Source organism: Cynocephalus volans, chromosome 6 (genome assembly GCF_027409185.1).
Source record: "Cynocephalus volans isolate mCynVol1 chromosome 6, mCynVol1.pri, whole genome shotgun sequence".
In the NCBI taxonomy this organism is placed as follows: domain Eukaryota; kingdom Metazoa; phylum Chordata; class Mammalia; order Dermoptera; family Cynocephalidae; genus Cynocephalus; species Cynocephalus volans.
Window position 1 is genome coordinate 40,498,346 of NC_084465.1, and position 19,183 is coordinate 40,517,528.

General features: G+C 36.9%; 1 protein-coding gene across 1 annotated transcript in view; it reads right to left on the reverse strand.

Annotated features, from left to right (window-relative positions):
* MDFIC (MyoD family inhibitor domain containing) overlaps positions 1–19,183 on the reverse strand; it is a 91,784-nt gene that overhangs the window by 13,722 nt on the left and 58,879 nt on the right. The window contains 1 exon segment of the mRNA XM_063101037.1: positions 16,161–16,436. Coding sequence (XP_062957107.1) covers positions 16,161–16,436 — 276 coding nt within the window.

Here is a 19,183-nt window from a genome sequence, read left to right on the forward strand (position 1 = left end):
AATCCAGAAAGAGATACACACACGCTTACACTCAGGACACATCATTTTGGGATGGGAAAGACTTGCATATGTTTACCGTTCTCTGGAAGTGGTTCAAAGAGAGTATGAAAGGCCTACTCAATGGAGAGTCTGCAGCAGGATCTGCAGTCACAGGATGAGAGATATGACGGGGAGAGGGGCATCTCCTACTTGGAAATGGGAGAGAAAACCAGGTACAGGTTTAGGTAACTTCACGTGGGGGGCTGAGAGTGGAGACCCCGAGGAAAGCCTGGATGGCCTCTTCTTCCCCTGGAGAGTGAGAGAAAGTTGCAGAGAGCTTCTTTAAAGAAAGTAACAACAAAATGAGGTAACCCTTGTGGAAAAAGGGAGAAGGCAGGGGTGCGTGTCTCCGTGGTCCTCTGCAGTATCCCAGTACGTGGAAGAGCACCTGCCACAGAGCAAGTGCCGGGGATGATCTGCTGAATGAATCTGGAACATACTGAAGATCTGCTGAGGGATTCTGAGAATCTAGATGAGACCACATGTGTGTAGTGATAGCGATTTTTATGGTCGCCAAGGTTTCCTCTGTAGTGTTCAGCTCCTTGGTATAGACAGAAGTTGAAAAGACAGACAATTTATATTTTGGGTTCTGGAAGGCAGATATGCCAGAATGACAGGGTCACAAGCAAGTTAGGACTTCCACCAAGAGATTCAAATCTAGATTAGGAAAAAAAAAATGTAAGGGAGGCCAGTTTAAAATACGTATTCATACATTTGTTCATGATCAATTAGTGTTCAAGAGCTGGTAGGTTCATATGTATTTCTAAATAAGCGTATTTTTTTAAAGCAACAGAAAAAAAAAATGCGATCTTCTACAGACTCTAGCACACAGGCCTGGGCATATGGCAGACCCTTAATAATTACCTGTTGACTTGATGTGATTCATTTGTATGGCCTCGGGTAAAGATGACTTTCAGTTTTACTGTAACTTCTCCTGTCACTCCACAGAACACATTTTCTAAAAGATATCTACCATAGATGTTGAAGTGTTCTTTCTAAAATAACTACTCTTCTGTCATTCCAAAATGCAATTTCTGCATCCCTCACTGAGCATAATTACTAGGAAAAAAATAAACTTCAACCTCTACTGTCAACTTTAAATTATGTTATGTTATGGGGATATTATTCCCCAAGAGGTCCAGTTCCTCCAGTTTGATTTCCCAAGAGAAGACAGAGTAGAAATTTAGGCAGGTTTAATATGTCTTTGGAAAACTAGTATATTAATCCACTTTGCTCTTTTCTTTCAATTATCTTCACATTTCCCCCAAACTCCTGGATTTTTCAGTCTTCTAAGAGACAACTACAATTTATTTGTACGAACATTTTTTCTCCTTCAAAATGCAGTATGATTAATTTCCCTGAGCAAACTGTTTTATAATTATTCAATTTTATTCTTCTAATTGCCTCCTACATCCACTTGAGAGGATGCCTACCTACTACCTTCAATCTTCCCTTTGGTCAAGCGTAGGAAAGGAAGGGAAGCCAGTACAAATTACCAGCGTCCTGTGCTTGGAAGGGGGCCTGAGGCCACACTAGGTTACACATCAATTCAAATCCCATCAGAAGATTTGCCTGAGAATCCTAAAAAAAAAATGTGTCACCAGGTTGTTAACTTCGAAAGAATTTCCTCTTTCTCCAGTACTTATTTATGGAGAGTTAAATTAAGATTACCCAAACTGTAGCATACAATAACCATGAAGTTAATTTTCTCTGTTCTGTATCCTGGCTTTGCAGACTATGCATTGGTAAAAGTATGGTATTAAAATGTAAACATAAAAACGGTTATTTAGGAATTTACCGATTAGCATATTTTTTAAGGTGGAAACCTGGATATGTTTTTTATTATCATTTCCATTTAATGGGAGCAAAAAAAAAGCTACTCAAAAATAAAAAATAAAAACAATCTGTGTTCTCTGCATTGTGAAAACTGCACACAGAAATGAAAATTTACAAAACAAGAATGTTACAAAAGAAATTATTTTTACTACAAACAATGCTTAGGATGCAAAAGGGCTAGAGCGGGTATTTTTTATTTATTTATTTTTTGGTGCACCGTGGGCACAAAATATTTTTAAATCTGTAAAATAAAATATACAGGATTTTGAACGAAACCAATTGCCAAAACAGTTATAATACTAAAACTTGAGGTATAAATTGAGAATAAATATGTGCTTTTTAAAAACACATTAATAACAAGATCTAGTGGCAATCTGATTACTAGAGTTTTAAGACAGTGATTAGCATAAAAAACAACTTCTGCAACAACTGTAATATGGTATGAAAATATCAGGGACAAAGTCATAGGTACTATTGACGCTACTGCAATTGAGGGAAATACTAAATTTCATTGAAAGTTTAGAGGCTAGTGAAATTAAGTTGATTATTTTTCTTCATCCAAGGCATGGACTCCCCAAAGCTAAGGACCCCTGAGCTGAAGGGTCATAAATGAATCTTTCAAATAGCTTCCTAGTGTATTCAACTTATTAAACCGTCTATCTAAAAAATTTCACCTTGGCAAGAGTTTTTCAGAAAAAATGACAATTTTATACCATGAGCTCTCCTTTATCTTATTTCACATTGTACTAGTTGAGAATTATACATATTAATTATAAAAGGTTCTCAAAACTGTAATAGCTTAACACTATAAAAGAGGTCTTCAAAAAGTTCATGAGAGAATTTGTATTATCTTTTAATTCTATTTTTCCACTAACTTTTGAAGTGCCTGTGCATGTAAGTATTTTTAAAAGAGAAAACATTTCTAAGAGAAACTAGTATTTCTATGTTACTTCAATTAGTTTTGGGACTCAGGCAGGGTCATTTAAGAATGTAATTTTTTAAAAAAGAACTCTATGTATTCTGAAAGACTAGAAATAAATTTAAATACCATGAGAATCTAATTCAATCTAGAAAAAAAGTCATTATTGAAAAAGTCTTGGGGCTGACCCCTTGGCGCACTCGGGAGAGTGCGGCGCTGGGAGCGCAGCAGTGCTCCGGCCGCGGGTTCGGATCCTATATAAGGATGGCCAGTGCGCTCACTGGCTGAGCGTGGTGCGGCCGGTCACAAAAAGACAAAAAAAAAAAAAAAAAAGAAAAGAAAAGAAAAAGTCTTGGATCTTAGATATTTTTGGAGCTATTTCTTTTAAGCTATGCATCCATACTCACAAACATACAAGTTAAGAATAAAACTATCTGAAAAAAGTATTAAAATGTTATTATTGAAAACATCATGAATCACTGCCATACGGATTCCTATGAATTGTAGTAAATAATCAAATAAAATCATGCAAAATTTTCAACTGAAACAGGTAATGAGAGGGGAGAGAGAGAAAGTAAGAAAAAGAGGGAAATAAGGGGAAAGAGGAAGAAGAGACAAGAGAGACAGAAGTAGAGATGCGGAAGGTGTACTTTGGAGTAACAACCTAAATCAGACAACCAAAACTCTGGACTTGGCAGGCCAGATCTTCAAAGATGGAAGCTTCTCTTACTAGAGCACAGAACAGACATACTCCTTGTCATGAATGGCGCCCTTTCGTTCACGTTCCTTCAGAATCTTCTCTTCTTTTTTTAAAACTCTACGTTCAAAGTTAATTTTTTGTAATATTAAAATTATCTGTTCTTAAACATATCAGTGTTTATTTAGCCAGGAAAACAATTGATCTTTTGTGCATATAAAGATAGAGATGGTGGCACACATTTAAAAAAGGAATTGAAAGAATGTAGTAATTAAACACTGGGGGGGGGGACAGGAAACTTATGAAGACACTGGAGACAATAATAAACAATAACAAATACCACATCATTAATGTTACAGTTAAAGACAAAGGAACATGAATATAATCCAGTTAGGTTTAAGATTTAGAATATCCTTTTTCCTGTAGATTTCCAATATGCAGACTACATGGGATATGGACATGATTTAAGGCATGGATTACACATCAATATATTTTTTCAGTTCAATAGCTGATTTAAATAATTTTCTCTTCTACACTCAAAAATGCAACTCATTTTTTAAAAGGTAAAATACTTTAGCTAAAGTGGTAAAATTCAGGCTACACTGAAACACAAAACATAAAGAAAATGTTTTGATTTATCATCAGCATCTGAGATAAAGTTTTACAATAGGTGGTTACCTCAAATATTAGAAGACAAAAATTATACTCATTGAACATTATAGTGACACCATCTTTCTCTATGTACACTCTTTATGAACTACAAGACACTCATTAGTCATCAGCCAGGTTTTGTCAAAAGATTCGGAAAATCCAGCACATTCTGTATCTTTTCCAAAGACTTCCTCCTTTGAATTGTATTATGCAGTGTCTAGTGCTATTACTGCAACTAAGAAATAAGGATTTTTGAAATCCTTCTAAAATGGATGGAAACTTTTAGCATATTTAACATCATTCAAATGATAAAATATTTTCTTAGGTGGAAGGTCTCCAAAACCGTAAATATGCCAAATTCTACAGGTCATTTGAAAGACCTCCAGTTAAATAAGTAGAACATGCCTCATATGTAGAAGGCAGTGTACTAAAGAAGGCCCTGTAAGAGATAATGTTCTCAAAGAGTGGCGCCTTTCTTCTGATGATCTAAAATCTATGAGGGATAAGACACACACACACACACACACACACGCACACGCACACGCACACGCACACGCGCACACACACACACACACACGCACACGCACACACACACACATGCACACAACCAAAACACAAGGTATTTTGTAATGGATCTCCTCCCCTCTTGCCTACTTGAAGACATCATTTTCCTACCTGTCTCCCCTCTACCAGCTTATTACCAACAGCACTCAACCAATATACCCCATTTCTAAAAACATTTCTCTTTATCTCCCAGCCCTTTTCCTATTCCCCTTTTAGCAAAACTCCTTGAACAGAGTAACCTAGACTTGTAATCTTCAATTTTTCTTTTTCTCATTCTCTCTAGAGCCCACTTCAAACAGACTCTGTCCCCATCACAACACCAAAAGTATGAAGCTCACCAATGGCCTTCACATGACAATTTCAGTGGTCACTTTTAATTCATCTCATTGGACTTCCCAGTTGCTTTGACACATGGTCACTCTCTCCATTTAAAAAAAATTTTTTTTCATTGAAATTTATTGATTGTACATATTTATGGGGTACAAAGTTCTACTTTAATACATGCATCCAATATGTGATGATCTAATCAGAGTAATTAGCATAATCATCACTGGAAAACTTACTCATTTATTTCTGATGTGAACATTTGATCTCCTCTCCTCTAGTTGTTTGATCACATGCAGTAAATCATTGTAAATTATGGATGCCTGGGTCAACTGTGTAGCAATAGGACTTATTTTTCCTATCTAGTTGTCATTTTGTGTACATTAACCAGCTTCTCACTAACCCCACCTCTCCTCCCCTTCCCGTCTCTAGTAACCACAGATCTTCTCTTTCCTTACAACGGTTCACCTTGTTATTATTGTTTTGTTTTGTTTTCACTCCCTCCACTTTAAAACACTTTCTTCATTTGATTTTATTCTCCATCACTGGCTACTCATCCTCACTTTTCTCATGGTTCCTCTTCATTTTCTGACCTTTACATAATGGAGTGGCCCAGGGCTCAGTGTTTGGAATACTTCTGCACTTTATCTACTTTCTAGGCAATAGCTCCTAGCATTCATATTAGAAGTACATTGGGGGCTTGTAAAAGATGCTTTTGTCTTGGACTCACTCCATTCCAAGTGAATCATAATCTCTGAGGGAAAAGCCCAGAGTTGTATTTCACTTCCTGTTCCCTTTGCCCTGAAGCTCTTACTCCAAATACCCAGACGCCAGGGCTGAGAAGACTAGCCCTAGGTGATCGCATCCACCATACATTCTGTACCCTGATGACTCACAAAACATATCCCAGGCTGCAGACCTTTCCTCTGAACTCCAACCTCCCTTATCCAACCACCTGTTCCACATCACCACTTAAACAGATAATGGGCATCTCAAATCCAGCATGTTCAAAACCAAACCTGATCTTCCAAGAACCAAACTTTATTCTTCCCATAGTCTTCTTATCTCAGTTAATAGCAACTCCATACTTTAAACTGCTCAGAACAAAAAACTTGGAGTCATCCTTAATCCCTATTGTTGTCTCACACTGAAACCCCATTCTTCAGCAAATTTTGTTCCACCTTCAAAATACATCCATATGCAACATCTCACCACCTTCACCTCTGCCATCCTGATCCAACCCCATCATCTCCCATCTGAATCACTGCAATAGTCTCACAGCACGTCTCCCTTCTTTGGCACTTGTGCACTGTAGTCTACTCTCAGCACAAAATAAAAATGGCAAGTTGGATCCTGCTCAAAACCTGCCACAGGCTTCTTACCTCAAAATCAAAAACTTTACCACGGCTCATTAGGGTCCCACTATCTGTCCAGTTCTTAGAGACATTTGATTTCAATATTCAATATCTGAAAGTATCCAATCTCTTTGGTTACCTCTAAGAATAACGTAAGTGCTAACAGGATTTTGTTATCTTTCTTAAAAACCTGCGGGAGAAATCGTAACTTTTGTCAGATTCTCAAAGAAAGCCACGAATCCAAAAATGATCAGAATCACTTTATAAGTGACTATCACAATTAATCAAAACTCCAATTTATTACAGGTTAAGTTTTAACCTTTCAAGTTTTTGTTTGTGATAGTAATTCAGTGAAGAGTAGGCCACGCTAAAACATAAATTTACTTAAATATATTTTAAAATTGACCTAATATCTCCCATTTGTCTGGATTATGCAGTGGTTTCCTTACTCATCTTTCTTACACTTTTTTTCTAACTCTTTAACTGTTTGTTTATCTATTTATGTTTTGTTTTATTTCTTATACTACATTATGTATAAAAGCTATGATTAAATTCAATCAAGGGCCTTATCAATCTAAAGTATAAGAAGCTATCAACTTCTATCAATTTGTGGTCCAAAACACAAGTCAGAAATTTATAAGTCAGAACCATAAGGTCCTTTCAGTTCCTTCCATTCAAATGCAATTAATTCTCATGGAAAAGAGATAGGATTGGGACTTGAGATAAGCTTTTTAATCACCAAAGGTTTTAGTTGCTCATTTGCTCACACCAAGTCATTCCATAGGAGATACTCAGAAGTCTTCTAAGATCAATCAACCACACAACCCATGAGGAGCAGGCCCATGGAAGTTAACAATTCAGTAAATACTTTCCCATTACTCAATTCTCTTGCTTTGATAATGTATGTGTATTCACTTAGTTCAGTGTATTGAACTCTAGATTTAAATTCTAAAGAAACTATAGGCTGTTCAAGAAGGAACCATTATTACCTTCTTATGTCCTTAAACTTTCCCTCTCTCCTGGATCCTTCCCATCCAAATGTAAGCATACTCGAATATTTCCCATCTTAAAATATAACAAACCAAACAAAACAACCTCCCTGAGCCTACACTTCTGCCTAGGGCTTTGCCCTTTCTGGAACTTCTGTCATCAGTGTGTTCCCTCACACTCCACAACACAGGTCATTCTTGCTTCTCCATGAAAATGGCCCTTAATAAGGTCACCAAATGACATCCACGTTGTTCAATCCTACAGAATTATTTCAGTACTCGTCTAACTGAACCCATCAACAATATCTGGTGCAATTTGGTACCATCCTCTTCTTCTTACAACATTCTCTCCCTGGCCTCTGTGACACCCCCCTCTCCAGTTTGTGTCTCCTCACATCTTTCTTATTGTTTCCTGTCAGCCAGATAACCTCCATCTTCTCTTTGCCCTGTGACCTCTTTCCTAGGCTTTCTTATCAATGTGCCTTACTCTGACTTACTGTCTGTCTAACCGACATCACCTCTGGAGAAAAATCTGAATGCTCCATGGGGCTGTCTCCCAAGCACTCAAGATGAACATACACTCCCATCCTACCAAACTGGCCAGACTCCAGTGATCCCTGAGTCACTCAGTTCTCAGCAATGTGACCTTTTCTCTTAGGTCTCAACTTAAAAAAAAATAATAATTCGTCCAGATTCAGGGTTTCAAATATCTCCTCTAAGAGAACAAATATAAATAAGGACACTTGGTTCTAACTCCTTCTCTCAAGCACCAGTTGTATATTTCCAAGTGCATCTTGGAATTCCCCTGTTGGATTGTGCATCATCATTTGAAATTAAGCAGGCCTAAAACTCAATTCATGATCATCCCCAAACTACAGTCAGCTATTGCTCCTGATTTCCTAACTTCTATTCATTTTCACAACTAATTGAAGTAAAAAATTAATGATAATACTGCTCAGAATGTATGTCTGACTGTTTGTTGCTCCAATTCTACCACCGATTTAGCCCTAAAGAAAAAGCCCTAAAGGAAACCTTCAGGTTCTCCACTGTCCACTTTTGGCACCACTCTTGGGGTTGAAAACAAACTTTCATCTACAGCCTGGGTGTTGTGCCTACATATTGTTGTTTGACCTAAAAAAAAATCATCTAAATTTTTCATCACAGTATTAAAAATAAATAAATAAATTAAAACCTTGGCACGTTATAACATTTATTCAGTTTTTTCCATTTCGCTTATTATTCTGAAGTCCGGTTTCTAAACAGTCTCTTCACCCAACCACCCACACCCCAAAGCTTCCTGGCCGATCTATCCATATCTCCATTGTTTTATTTCCTCCCCACCCATCTCCCTAGTGAATGTTAAGCTAATTTAAATTGCTAGAGCAGTGGCCTAAGATAGCTTGTCTAAAAAATAAAAAAAAAATTAAAAAAATTAAAAAAAACCTTTTTTTTAAAGTGGCCTACAAAACTGTTGGTTATCATAAAGAAGAGCCATAAGATATGAGGCATATTTTAAGTTCTTTCTCTGTTTCAATGTCACACACACACACACACACACACACACACACACACACACACACACACACACACACACACACACACCTACCTCTGTTATTACTGTTGTTCCATTTAGTGTGTTGGCTGAGCAGCGAAATTTGCTAAATCCTATTTTCCAAAGGACTGGCAAATATTGCATTGGAAAGCAGAATTCTAAACCTTTCTCCCACACTGTTATTCTGACATAAAATGGAAGGCACTGTGCCTAAGAAAACACAGCAAAACAAAACAAAATACCATCCAAGCAAATTAAGTATTTTGAGGAATGCAGTGACATACTTGCCAAAGTCACAGAAAATGTGTTTCTGGAAGCTCTGGTTTTAACATTATGGTCATATCATGAAGTCCCATTATTATCCTTCTACTAAAATACTAGTACTTCTACAATTATAGGCAAAACTGAGAATTTTATTATGGGAAAAAAATGAATATAAGATTTTAATGGACCCACGTACTGGCCACCCACAGGAAAAAAAAAAAAAAAGAAAGAAAGAAAACGATTTAAAAATACTGCTCAAGCTAAGTACAAACGACTCAATTTCAATTTTAACTTTCTAATATTTTTTTCAAGTTTTTGGATTTGGGAATGTGTAACTGTCTGAATACCATATGGAATAATGAGAAAACTTCATGGAGTCAGGAGGCAGGAGTTCTGAGTTCCAATCCTACCTCTGCTGGATCCCTTTCTGCATTTCTTTTAGTTCAAATATTTGCACTCCTTTTTTATCTTCACATTCTTTCCCCTTGAGGATTTCAGCTATTCCTGTGGTTCCAACAACAATATCTACAGAACGTTAAAGAATAAGAACCTGTGTCCTCCAGTTTATACTCCTCACCCGATTCAACTATTATCAATCACTAAAAAGCCAACCACTAGGCTTTGTGCTGGAAATTAAAAGATGCATAGGACAGAGTCTTTGCCTTCCATGAGATTACATTCTAGCACAGGAAGACAAGTGGGAAAACAGAGAAACTTCAGTATAATTTTGTACAACCAGGGTGCTGCAGAGACCCAAAGAAGAGGCAATTAGCCCAAGATGGAACATCAGAAGATGATGCCTGAGGTAAGTTCTGAAAAAAAAAAAAAAATGTGGAGAGATTAAGAAGGCAAAGAACAGCATGAGAACATTCCAGGCTGAGGGGAGAGAAGAAGCAAAGGCATCAGCAGTGCCACCTAACCATGTGTACAGAGACTTTTAAGCATTGTCATGAAGGCACAATCCCAAGTGCAATGAGTTGGATGGGCGTTTGAAGATGATGGTGAGGGAGGCGGAAGTAGCAAGGTCAAAGAAGATATTTTTACCATTTTACCAGTGATTCTCAAGGAAGAAGGAGGCAAGCCAACTCTGAGTCACCTAGTGGGCTTTTCAAACTGTCCTCCTCAATTTTGCTGCATCCCTTTCGAAAGCTGTGTGCCCCACTCAGACTATCTCCAGAGAATCCTGGTGGTACTTCTCCTACTGATGGAAGTATGCTCTATCCCTCTGACATATTGTGAAAACCTACTACACCACAAATACAAGGGAAAATGCACTGAAAGAGGGAGAGAGAGGAGACACAAAAAGGTCATAAAGATCAGAAGCTAATAGAATAGTTTACCGAAAAGGAAGCAGAAGGAACCAGTAGAATAAGGACCGGGGCTTCAGTCCATCCACAGGCACAAATGCCTCCTGGAGAGATTGTTAAGCATCCCAAGCTCAAACAATCTAAAACCAACTCATTATTTTGCTTATAGTAATGGTTCATTATTAAAGCACAGAAAGATTGTAAAGGCAATCAGAGTGTAGGTGCTTAACGTATGGCAGTATTTGCTACAAGTAAGAAGGCACCTTGGTTCTACATAATTGCAACCATAGAATTTTTGTATTATGGAGAGAAAAGAAAACATGATTTTTCAAAGCAGTATATACGGGATATAAAATGATGTCCTTCAGAGAAGTCACATAGGTCTGAGCTATAGCTTTAGAAGAACAGGGCTTCCCAGGCTGCCTATGGACTCATCCCTTCCTGTCCTTCCAGTCTCATCTCTCCTAATTCAGCTTCTCAGCAACAACAAACTGTTTATGATTCTCTGAACAAAACACATTAATTCATAAAGCTCATCCAGACTTCAACACCTGCTTCTGTCCTCAACTCCCTAGCCTAACTCTACCTGACTCCAGGTCTCCATCCAAGCACTGCCTTTTCCAGGAAGCTAATATTCCTTACCCTCTGTGCTCCTTAATAATGATGACCATAACAGCAGCTAACACCTATCAAATATTTCATTTAGGCCATGCTGTGTTCTAAGCACTAAGCAGTATCAACACATCTCTTCTCCATAAAAATCTTAAGTAGGTACTGATAATATTATTAGGTACTCGTAATATTCCCATTTTACAGATAAGACACTGATGCATAAAGAGGTTAAGTAACCTGCCCAAGGACACATCATTGGTCAGTGGTAAAGCCAATATTTGAATCCAAGCAGACTAGTTCCAGAGTCTGTGTTCTAATCACTAAACCATACTGCCTTCTCTATGTGATTAAAAATGAAACAATCCTGGCTACTGCAGTGTACACAACGCTCTTCCTGCCTTGTTCAGCGTTTATGTTCAATGATATGCTAGGATTGGAGATATTTCTGTCTATAAGTACTAAATCTAAACTATCAAGTATTGAGTATAAATTAACTATCAAATATTCCTGAAAATATGAAATTTCTTTAAAAGTATTTTTGTTGAAACTTAATTTTTGCAAAAATATATAGCTTTAACAGACACACCTACAACACATTAGGATTTATCATTCCTATGATAAGAAAAGTGTCTTAGAGTCTAATGAAAACCTTTGGCAATCTGAATACTATATGATACTAAATTATACTATAATTATCTCAAAGGTCAAGAATCTTAAACATTTAGTCTTAAAACTCTCCACCTGGGTGATACAATCAGAAAATTAAAGTATGTATGAAAATATTTAATTATACAAAAATAAGTAGAAATCTTCTAATTTAATAACCTTTTAATAAAATGTACAATATTTTCCCACACGGGTGTTTTTTTCCTCTATTGCAAAAATGTTCTTAAAAGAACATTTTTTAGTGAATATAAGCATGCATTTTATTTTTTAGTGCTAGTTTCAAGGAAGAGTAGGATAAAGTGGTTTGGAATAAAGCATTGTATCACTTATTAGCTCATGGAAAACTGTGAAGCTGTTATGCTGGGCACCACCGTAAATTAAAAAAAAAAAAAATTAACTCATACTCATTCCAGCCTTTTCAAAAATTTACAGTCTAGAAGGGAAGAAAAATGAACAGAGAGCACAGTTGTGAGAGTTCTTTTTAAAATTGTTGTGTGAAGGGCTTCAAGAAGGCAAATGTAAACTCAGAAGAAGATCCCTGCCTGATTGATAGCTGCAACACCATCGACATCTCATGTGATGTTAGAATGGCCAGTATATTATCTTTTTCTCAGAAAACTTTACTGAGGTCAAATAGCATAGTGGTTTGCACCATGGACTGTGGAATCGGAATGTCTGGTTTTGAATCTCAGTTTTACCATATACCAGTTGACTGCGGCAGCTTCATTTAACTTCTCTGTGCCTCAGTTTCTTCATTTATAATTAGATAATTGCATATTCATAGAATTGCAATGTTGTTGTGAGGATTAAATAAATTCCCATGAAAGTACTCTGTAACTGCATGAATCAACAGAGCTTAAAACGAGTCTGATGAAGTTCACACCTATATACTCTCAGGTCTCAGGTAACCCACAGTTAAAGGCATATTAAAACATCTTGCCAACCCACACTCTCAATTACATGGCTGGTTCAGTCTTCATCTCTGTATAAGCATTGGGCCCACAACTTAGCAACGTTTTTCAAACTTGGTCGGCAAAGAGGTCCTTAGTGCTCTTAATGAAATACTATGAAATAGTTAAATGTTTAATTCCGTCATCTGAACCAGAAAAATGTCAACATTTACATGCAATATGAAAATCACAACCACAAGCACCATGTACCCAGAAATAATACACATTGTCAAAGTGGATGTGATCAGCTGCTTTCGAGGTTTTCAGTTAATAATATTTTGCTACTTTCTCAGTTGCTATCGAAGAGTAGGTGTAGATGATGAAGTCTTAAGAAATATGTGAGACAGAAAAACATAAAACTGAGAAAAGCCTAGTGCTGTGATTTGAATGCATCCCTTCCAAAACTCAGGTGTTGAAACTTAGTGGGCAATATGATGCTATTAAGAGGTGGGACCTTTAAGAGGTGATGTGGCCATGAGGGCTCCTCCCTGGTCAGTGGGATTAAGGCCCTTATAAGAGAGCTTCACCCACCTCTAAGTCTCTTGCCCTTATGCCTCCTGCCATGTGAGGACACAGCCTTCCTCCCCTGCAGGAGATGCAGCAACTAAGGCAACATCTTAAAAGCAGAGAGAAGACAACCAAACCTGCCAGCACCTTGATCTTGGGTTTCCCAGACACCAGAACTGTGAGAAAATAAATTTCTCTTCTTTATCAGTTCCCCAGACTCAGGTGTTTTGTTATGGCAGCACTAATGGACTAAGACACCTACCCATTAAATCCTCCCATTGTTATTGCTGTTTTAAAAAATAATTTCTACCCATTTTTATTTGTACAACAAATCAATCCTGATCAAGGCCTCCTGTTCTGACATATAGGCCTCTTGAAACCTGGGTACTACTGCTATTCACCAATACTCTTTCTGCCATTGCCCTGTTCTGCTCAGAGCAGTAGGTTTGAGATCTCACTTCTCAACATACTCTGCAGAGCAAGAGACCTGTCCTGAGAATGAAGCTGCTTTGCTGTAAAAAGGGGATCACAGAATCTTGACACTAATTTAATTTTAAAAATTACCTAATCCAAATGATTCATTTTAGAAAAAAAGCAGGCCCACAGAAACTCAAGTCCCCCAGCTAGCTGGTGGTGAGTTGAGAGTATTTTTCCTTTTAATTTGCCATCTACCAGTTCAGTATTGGCTTTTTAAAATTATTATTTCAGCACACTGCCAGGGAATAAGCCTTCAAAATTAAAAGTCAGAAGAAACAGAAAAATTTGGGGGCATAGTCTTAAATAGTGGCAAAAATCATGAAGATACCAAAATTACCAACAAATCAGAAAATAAAATTTTAATCTAAATTCAAGCAATAACAATAAAAGGGACCTACAATTAGCTAAATTCTCTCACCTAACAGTGAAGATATAGATAGAACTCTGTACATATATTTAGACATTTTCATTAGTACTTCATAATTTTCATGTCCCTAACCCAATCTGGAGCATCTGTTGTCATAACAGTTGACTACAAAGGACTTCCTTTATCCAGATCTTTGTGGCTAGTTCTAAGTGTGAGTATGCATCAGAGGGGGAGGGGAACAGGGGGAAAGGAGAGGAGGAGCAGGAGGTGGAGAGGGCGAGGAAGAGGAAGAGTAGAACCTTGTTTCATTCATAGGCTGCTGACTTTCCTCCTCCTTCACATGTTACTGATGAAGCTTCATTCTTACATTAGAAATAAATTCAGACATGGTATTAAAAGCAAGCAATAATGAAAAGTTTTATAAAAATTCCATAAGCTATTTTAAATTGGATTGATATGCAAATGTTCCCATTCTTTAATACTAAATAAGTAAATATCAAATGGAAAATAAGAGGTTAGGGATGTAATAATAAGTACATTCAAATATATAAAACAAGGAGATTTCAATCTCATTCAATTATTTCACTCAATCACCTAGAAGCGAAGATCTTCTAAAGAAAATTACATTGCCTTCCCAACTCCTTGGAGAGCCAGTTTAGTTAACAGCCTACCTATGCTTCCGAGATGACCATGCAGCTTATGTGTCAAACTCATTTTAAAGTGTCAATCATGTCCCTTTCAATCTAATTAGTTTGGAAAGTAGTGTCACTGACCTGGAACTATGCAGACCACTTATTATCATATCATTTGATCAACCTAACACTTTACCTCAGTTGAGTTTGAGACACCTGTAGCCAAAATGTAATATCCTCTTTCCCACTCATTACTGGTAACTCTCAATATAATTTCCTATTTACAACTCAATTTATCTCTATGAAAAAGCATGGCCAACATCACAGAGGCATTTCATTGAATTTCCCTTACTTAAAATTTTATGGTCAAATAGAAAGGCAAAGGGAATAAGAAAATGTGTGTGTGTGTGTGTGTGTGTGTGTGTGTGTGTGTGTGTGTGTGTGTGTGTGTGTGTGTGTGTGTGTGTGTGTGTGTGTGTGTGTGTGTGTGTGTGTGTGTGTGTGTGTGTGTGTGTGTGTGTGTGTGTGTGTGTGTGTGTGTGTGTGTGTGTGTGTGTGTGTGTGTGTGTGTGTGTGTGTGTGTATCATATTTATAGAACAGATTTGAGGGTTTGGATGACCAAGAACTGCTAAAGGGGCAAAGGAGGAACAGCAAAGGACCAGGGATATTCTGGAAATGTAAATATGGGGGTAGATTTTTCTTTGTTATCACATGGGTTTATTTCATAATAAAGAAAAACTTTCTCAGGTTCTTAATATTTAACCCAACTTTACCCTGGCCAAGAGCAGGATGAGGTAGAACTGAAGAGGTATTACCTCTGGGTAATAGTTGCCCAGAGGTCAGAGGACACAGCCAAATGCCTCTGCAGGAGGAGCTAAGACCGGACCACAGTGAGGTTGGAAAAGGGCAGGCAGAGGGGAGTGGGAGTGGGTGGGGTGGTGGCAGCATGGTGGCCGGAAGATGCTGGCCAGTCAAGCAACAGAGATCACCCATCACATTCCCTGGCAAGAGCATAAAAATTATCACACCTTTTTCTCATTTTAGCTTTGCATATTTAAGAACTGATTTGCAAGACAAAAATACAAGCAGGTAATTTTATCTTGGAACTATATAGGATAACATATTGCATCAGAGAGGGATAAAACAGTCACACGCACACTTATATATGCCACCAAAATGTTGTGTTCAAAAAAAGTATAGCAGCTATCTTTAAAGTATTGACTCTAGAAGACGCTAATCGAAAAGCAGGGTGTCAGCTGCCAATGCTTCTTTTTCTGTCCTGTGCTTTCCTTTGGAGAAGTTAAACTGCATTTGACCAAAATTTCTGTTTGTCTGAAGGATAAGCAAGATTCTTCAGTTATGTATGCTTGATCAAATAAACAAAAACATACCTAATAGTGAATATGATTTTATATCTGGTCAAATGAATTATGCATGTATCTCAAACTTACCTTCAGGTGAAGAGCCTGTCTTTTGGGAAAAGACAGCATTTACTTTATTCTTCTTACTGATATCGCTGTTTACAGACAAGCTGGACTGAATTTTTCTATGCATTTTTTGAGAAACAGGTGCCGAAAGTTTGTGATTGTCTGCAGATACATGCTTGGTCCCGTGGTGAATTCCACTGCCGTTGCTCAGACTTGTGTGGCCGTTCTTTATCTTGCCGATTTCCTCCTCACTCGGCTCCTGCACTGAAGTCTGAAGCTGAGGCAAGCGCTGAGGTTGGGCTAAATTTAAAAAACAGGAAAAATGTATCCAGTTAAGAAACAAAAATGACTATTTTTAAATAATGAAAATGCATTCAGGAACAGAGATTTGGGGTTTTACCCATGATATTAAAACCGAAGAAGCAAAGAAGAAAAAAAAAAATGAAAATACTAACAAACATGGACTCAGAGAAAGCATAATTATGAAAAGGGAAAATGGAAGCAAGGTCATCAAAAGTGACTTTATACGATGATATAAAAAACAGAGCAGAGAAATACAGTTTTGGATATTTTCAAAGTTAAGTAACAAATCTGAAAAAGTAATTCAAAATTTATTCAGCAAATGTTGATTGTTTTCTATGTGCTGGAACCTCTTTTGAGTACGACAGACACAACAGGATTATCTCAATACCCCTAGTAATGATAAACTACTCAATCATCTTTTGAAATAAATGGAAAGTAACAATGAATTCAGATATCCAAAGCTGGACAATATCAATACAGAGGGCAATAGTTTTTCTTTTTTAAATTCCATTTTGAATCCTGGAGAAGAAAATCTTTTCTACATTCATTTCTTAATTTGATTTTTTTTTTTTTTTTTTTTTTTGTCTTTTTCGTGACCGGTACTCAGCCAGTGAGTGCACCGGCCATTCCTATATAGGATCCGAATCCGCGGCGGGAGTGTCGCCGCGCTCCCAGCGCCGCACTCTCCCGAGTGTGCCACAGGCTCAGCCCCTTTAATTTGATTTTTAAATAAACCACTTATGAAAAGTTAGGAATACAAGAGCACTTTCTTAATGTGATAAAACATGTCTACCAAAATTAGACATCAGCACTTTAGAAGTACTCTCATTTGGGTCAGGACCAAGCAAAGAATGTCCACCTTCACCTCTTTTATGCAACATTAAACTGGAGGTCTTGAGGAAAGCAATAAACAAGAAAAAGAAATACTCTAGGTTTGAATTCTGGAAAGGAAGAAACAAAAGTTTTGAGATGTGCATAGATTTGAATGTTCTGGGTTAATCTAAGAGACTAGAAAAACTAAGAAATCAGGAAGATTTATATCAACCATATAAAAATCAACAATGTTCCTATATGCCAACCATAATCAATAAACAAATATACAAGAAAAAATTAACTCTTTGCAATAGCAAAAAACAAGCAAAACAAACCAACCAACCAACAAACAAAAAAACCCCTATAGGCATCTAGGAATTAATTAAGAAAAAATGGACAGATATTGTGTGGGGAAAATTACAAAACATTACTGAAGGGCATAAAAGAAACCCAAATAAATGGAGAGAAATACGTTAACATGTTCATTCTCCCCAATTTACTTAGTTAAGGTAATTTCCATAACATTCCCAACAAGATTGTTAATGGAACTTCACAAGTTGATCCAAAAATTTATAAGGAAGCGTAATCAAGAGCCATCAAGGACATTTTAAGAAAGAAAAAGAGGGTTGTGCAACTTGACTTACTAGATATGAAATCATATTATAAAATTATAGTAACTAAAACAGTATGGTGTTGGACCAGGTGTAGACATATAAGCCAATGGAACAGTAGAGTCCCAAATATGTTCAGGTGTGCACATGTATATGCATAAAAAAAAATTCCAGATCTATTAAATGCCTACATATGAAAACAAAACTTTTTAAAGTAAAAATATAAAAGACTATTTTAATAGCATGATACTAAGAAAGCACAAACAAATTAGATCCTTTAGAAAATGAATCATATAACAAGCAGGGTGAAAATTAATCATCTGTGTTGCCCAACATTTCTAAACAAACAGATTTTGGTAAATTCCCCTATTCCATCCCTTGACTCCTTGGCAGCTAGTGAACAGGAATGTGACCTAAGTTCTGCCAAGCAGAAGTAAGGCTTGCATTCTGAAGTGCCCAATACCAGGTGTCAGCCACATCAGGGAGGTGGAACTGCTCAGTACAGATGGCATAAAGGTGTTTGTTGGTCTCGGCAGTGGAGTGCAGCTTCTGGTGTCCACTTCCTGGCAGTACAGCAGTCCAGTGGTGTAACAGTGGAGTTTTTATCAGAGAGGCCCTACTGAATGGATGAACATGTTCCTTGGCTATGTAGATATGGGAGAGTCTATGTGCAGCTAGTAAATTTATTTTCTGTTTAAATCAGCCAAGATGGATTCTGGTTTTTACAGCTAAAAGCCCTGATCCCCGCAAAAAGGTATCTGTTTACATTGCTTAAGTAATGAGGCTATTATTAAAATCAACATTTACCTTGTTTGTGTAAATCTTAAGCAAAGCTATAATTCATACCTTTTTAACGAAAATACCAGAAACATTCACTGTGAAAATTTTACTATTGTATACTTTCCTGGAATTTCAAAATCTAAAACTATTGTTTTAATTAGTCATCTTTTCTGTTTATGATTATGAACAATAATGAAATATAAATTAAATATGACTCTAAACTTAGAAAAAGTATTGCACGCAAAGCTGTATAACAGTTATACGTGGGGTTGAAAAATGTCTATAAGGGTCTGATTATCTGTAGTCTGGGGGATAGCTAAGACTTGTCATATTTTTGACAAAAAAAGAGAGTTTGTACCTGAGTAAGTCTTCAACATACCATTGCTTACTTTAGTTCTTGTTCACATATCTTAAGTATCATGAAAAAAAAAAATCTTAACATATCAAAATATTCTCCTGAATGTACATATTTCAAGAAAAAGGACAGATTCACTTTTTACTTAATAAACATAAGTATGCTTTTATACCAAGTCTATTAAC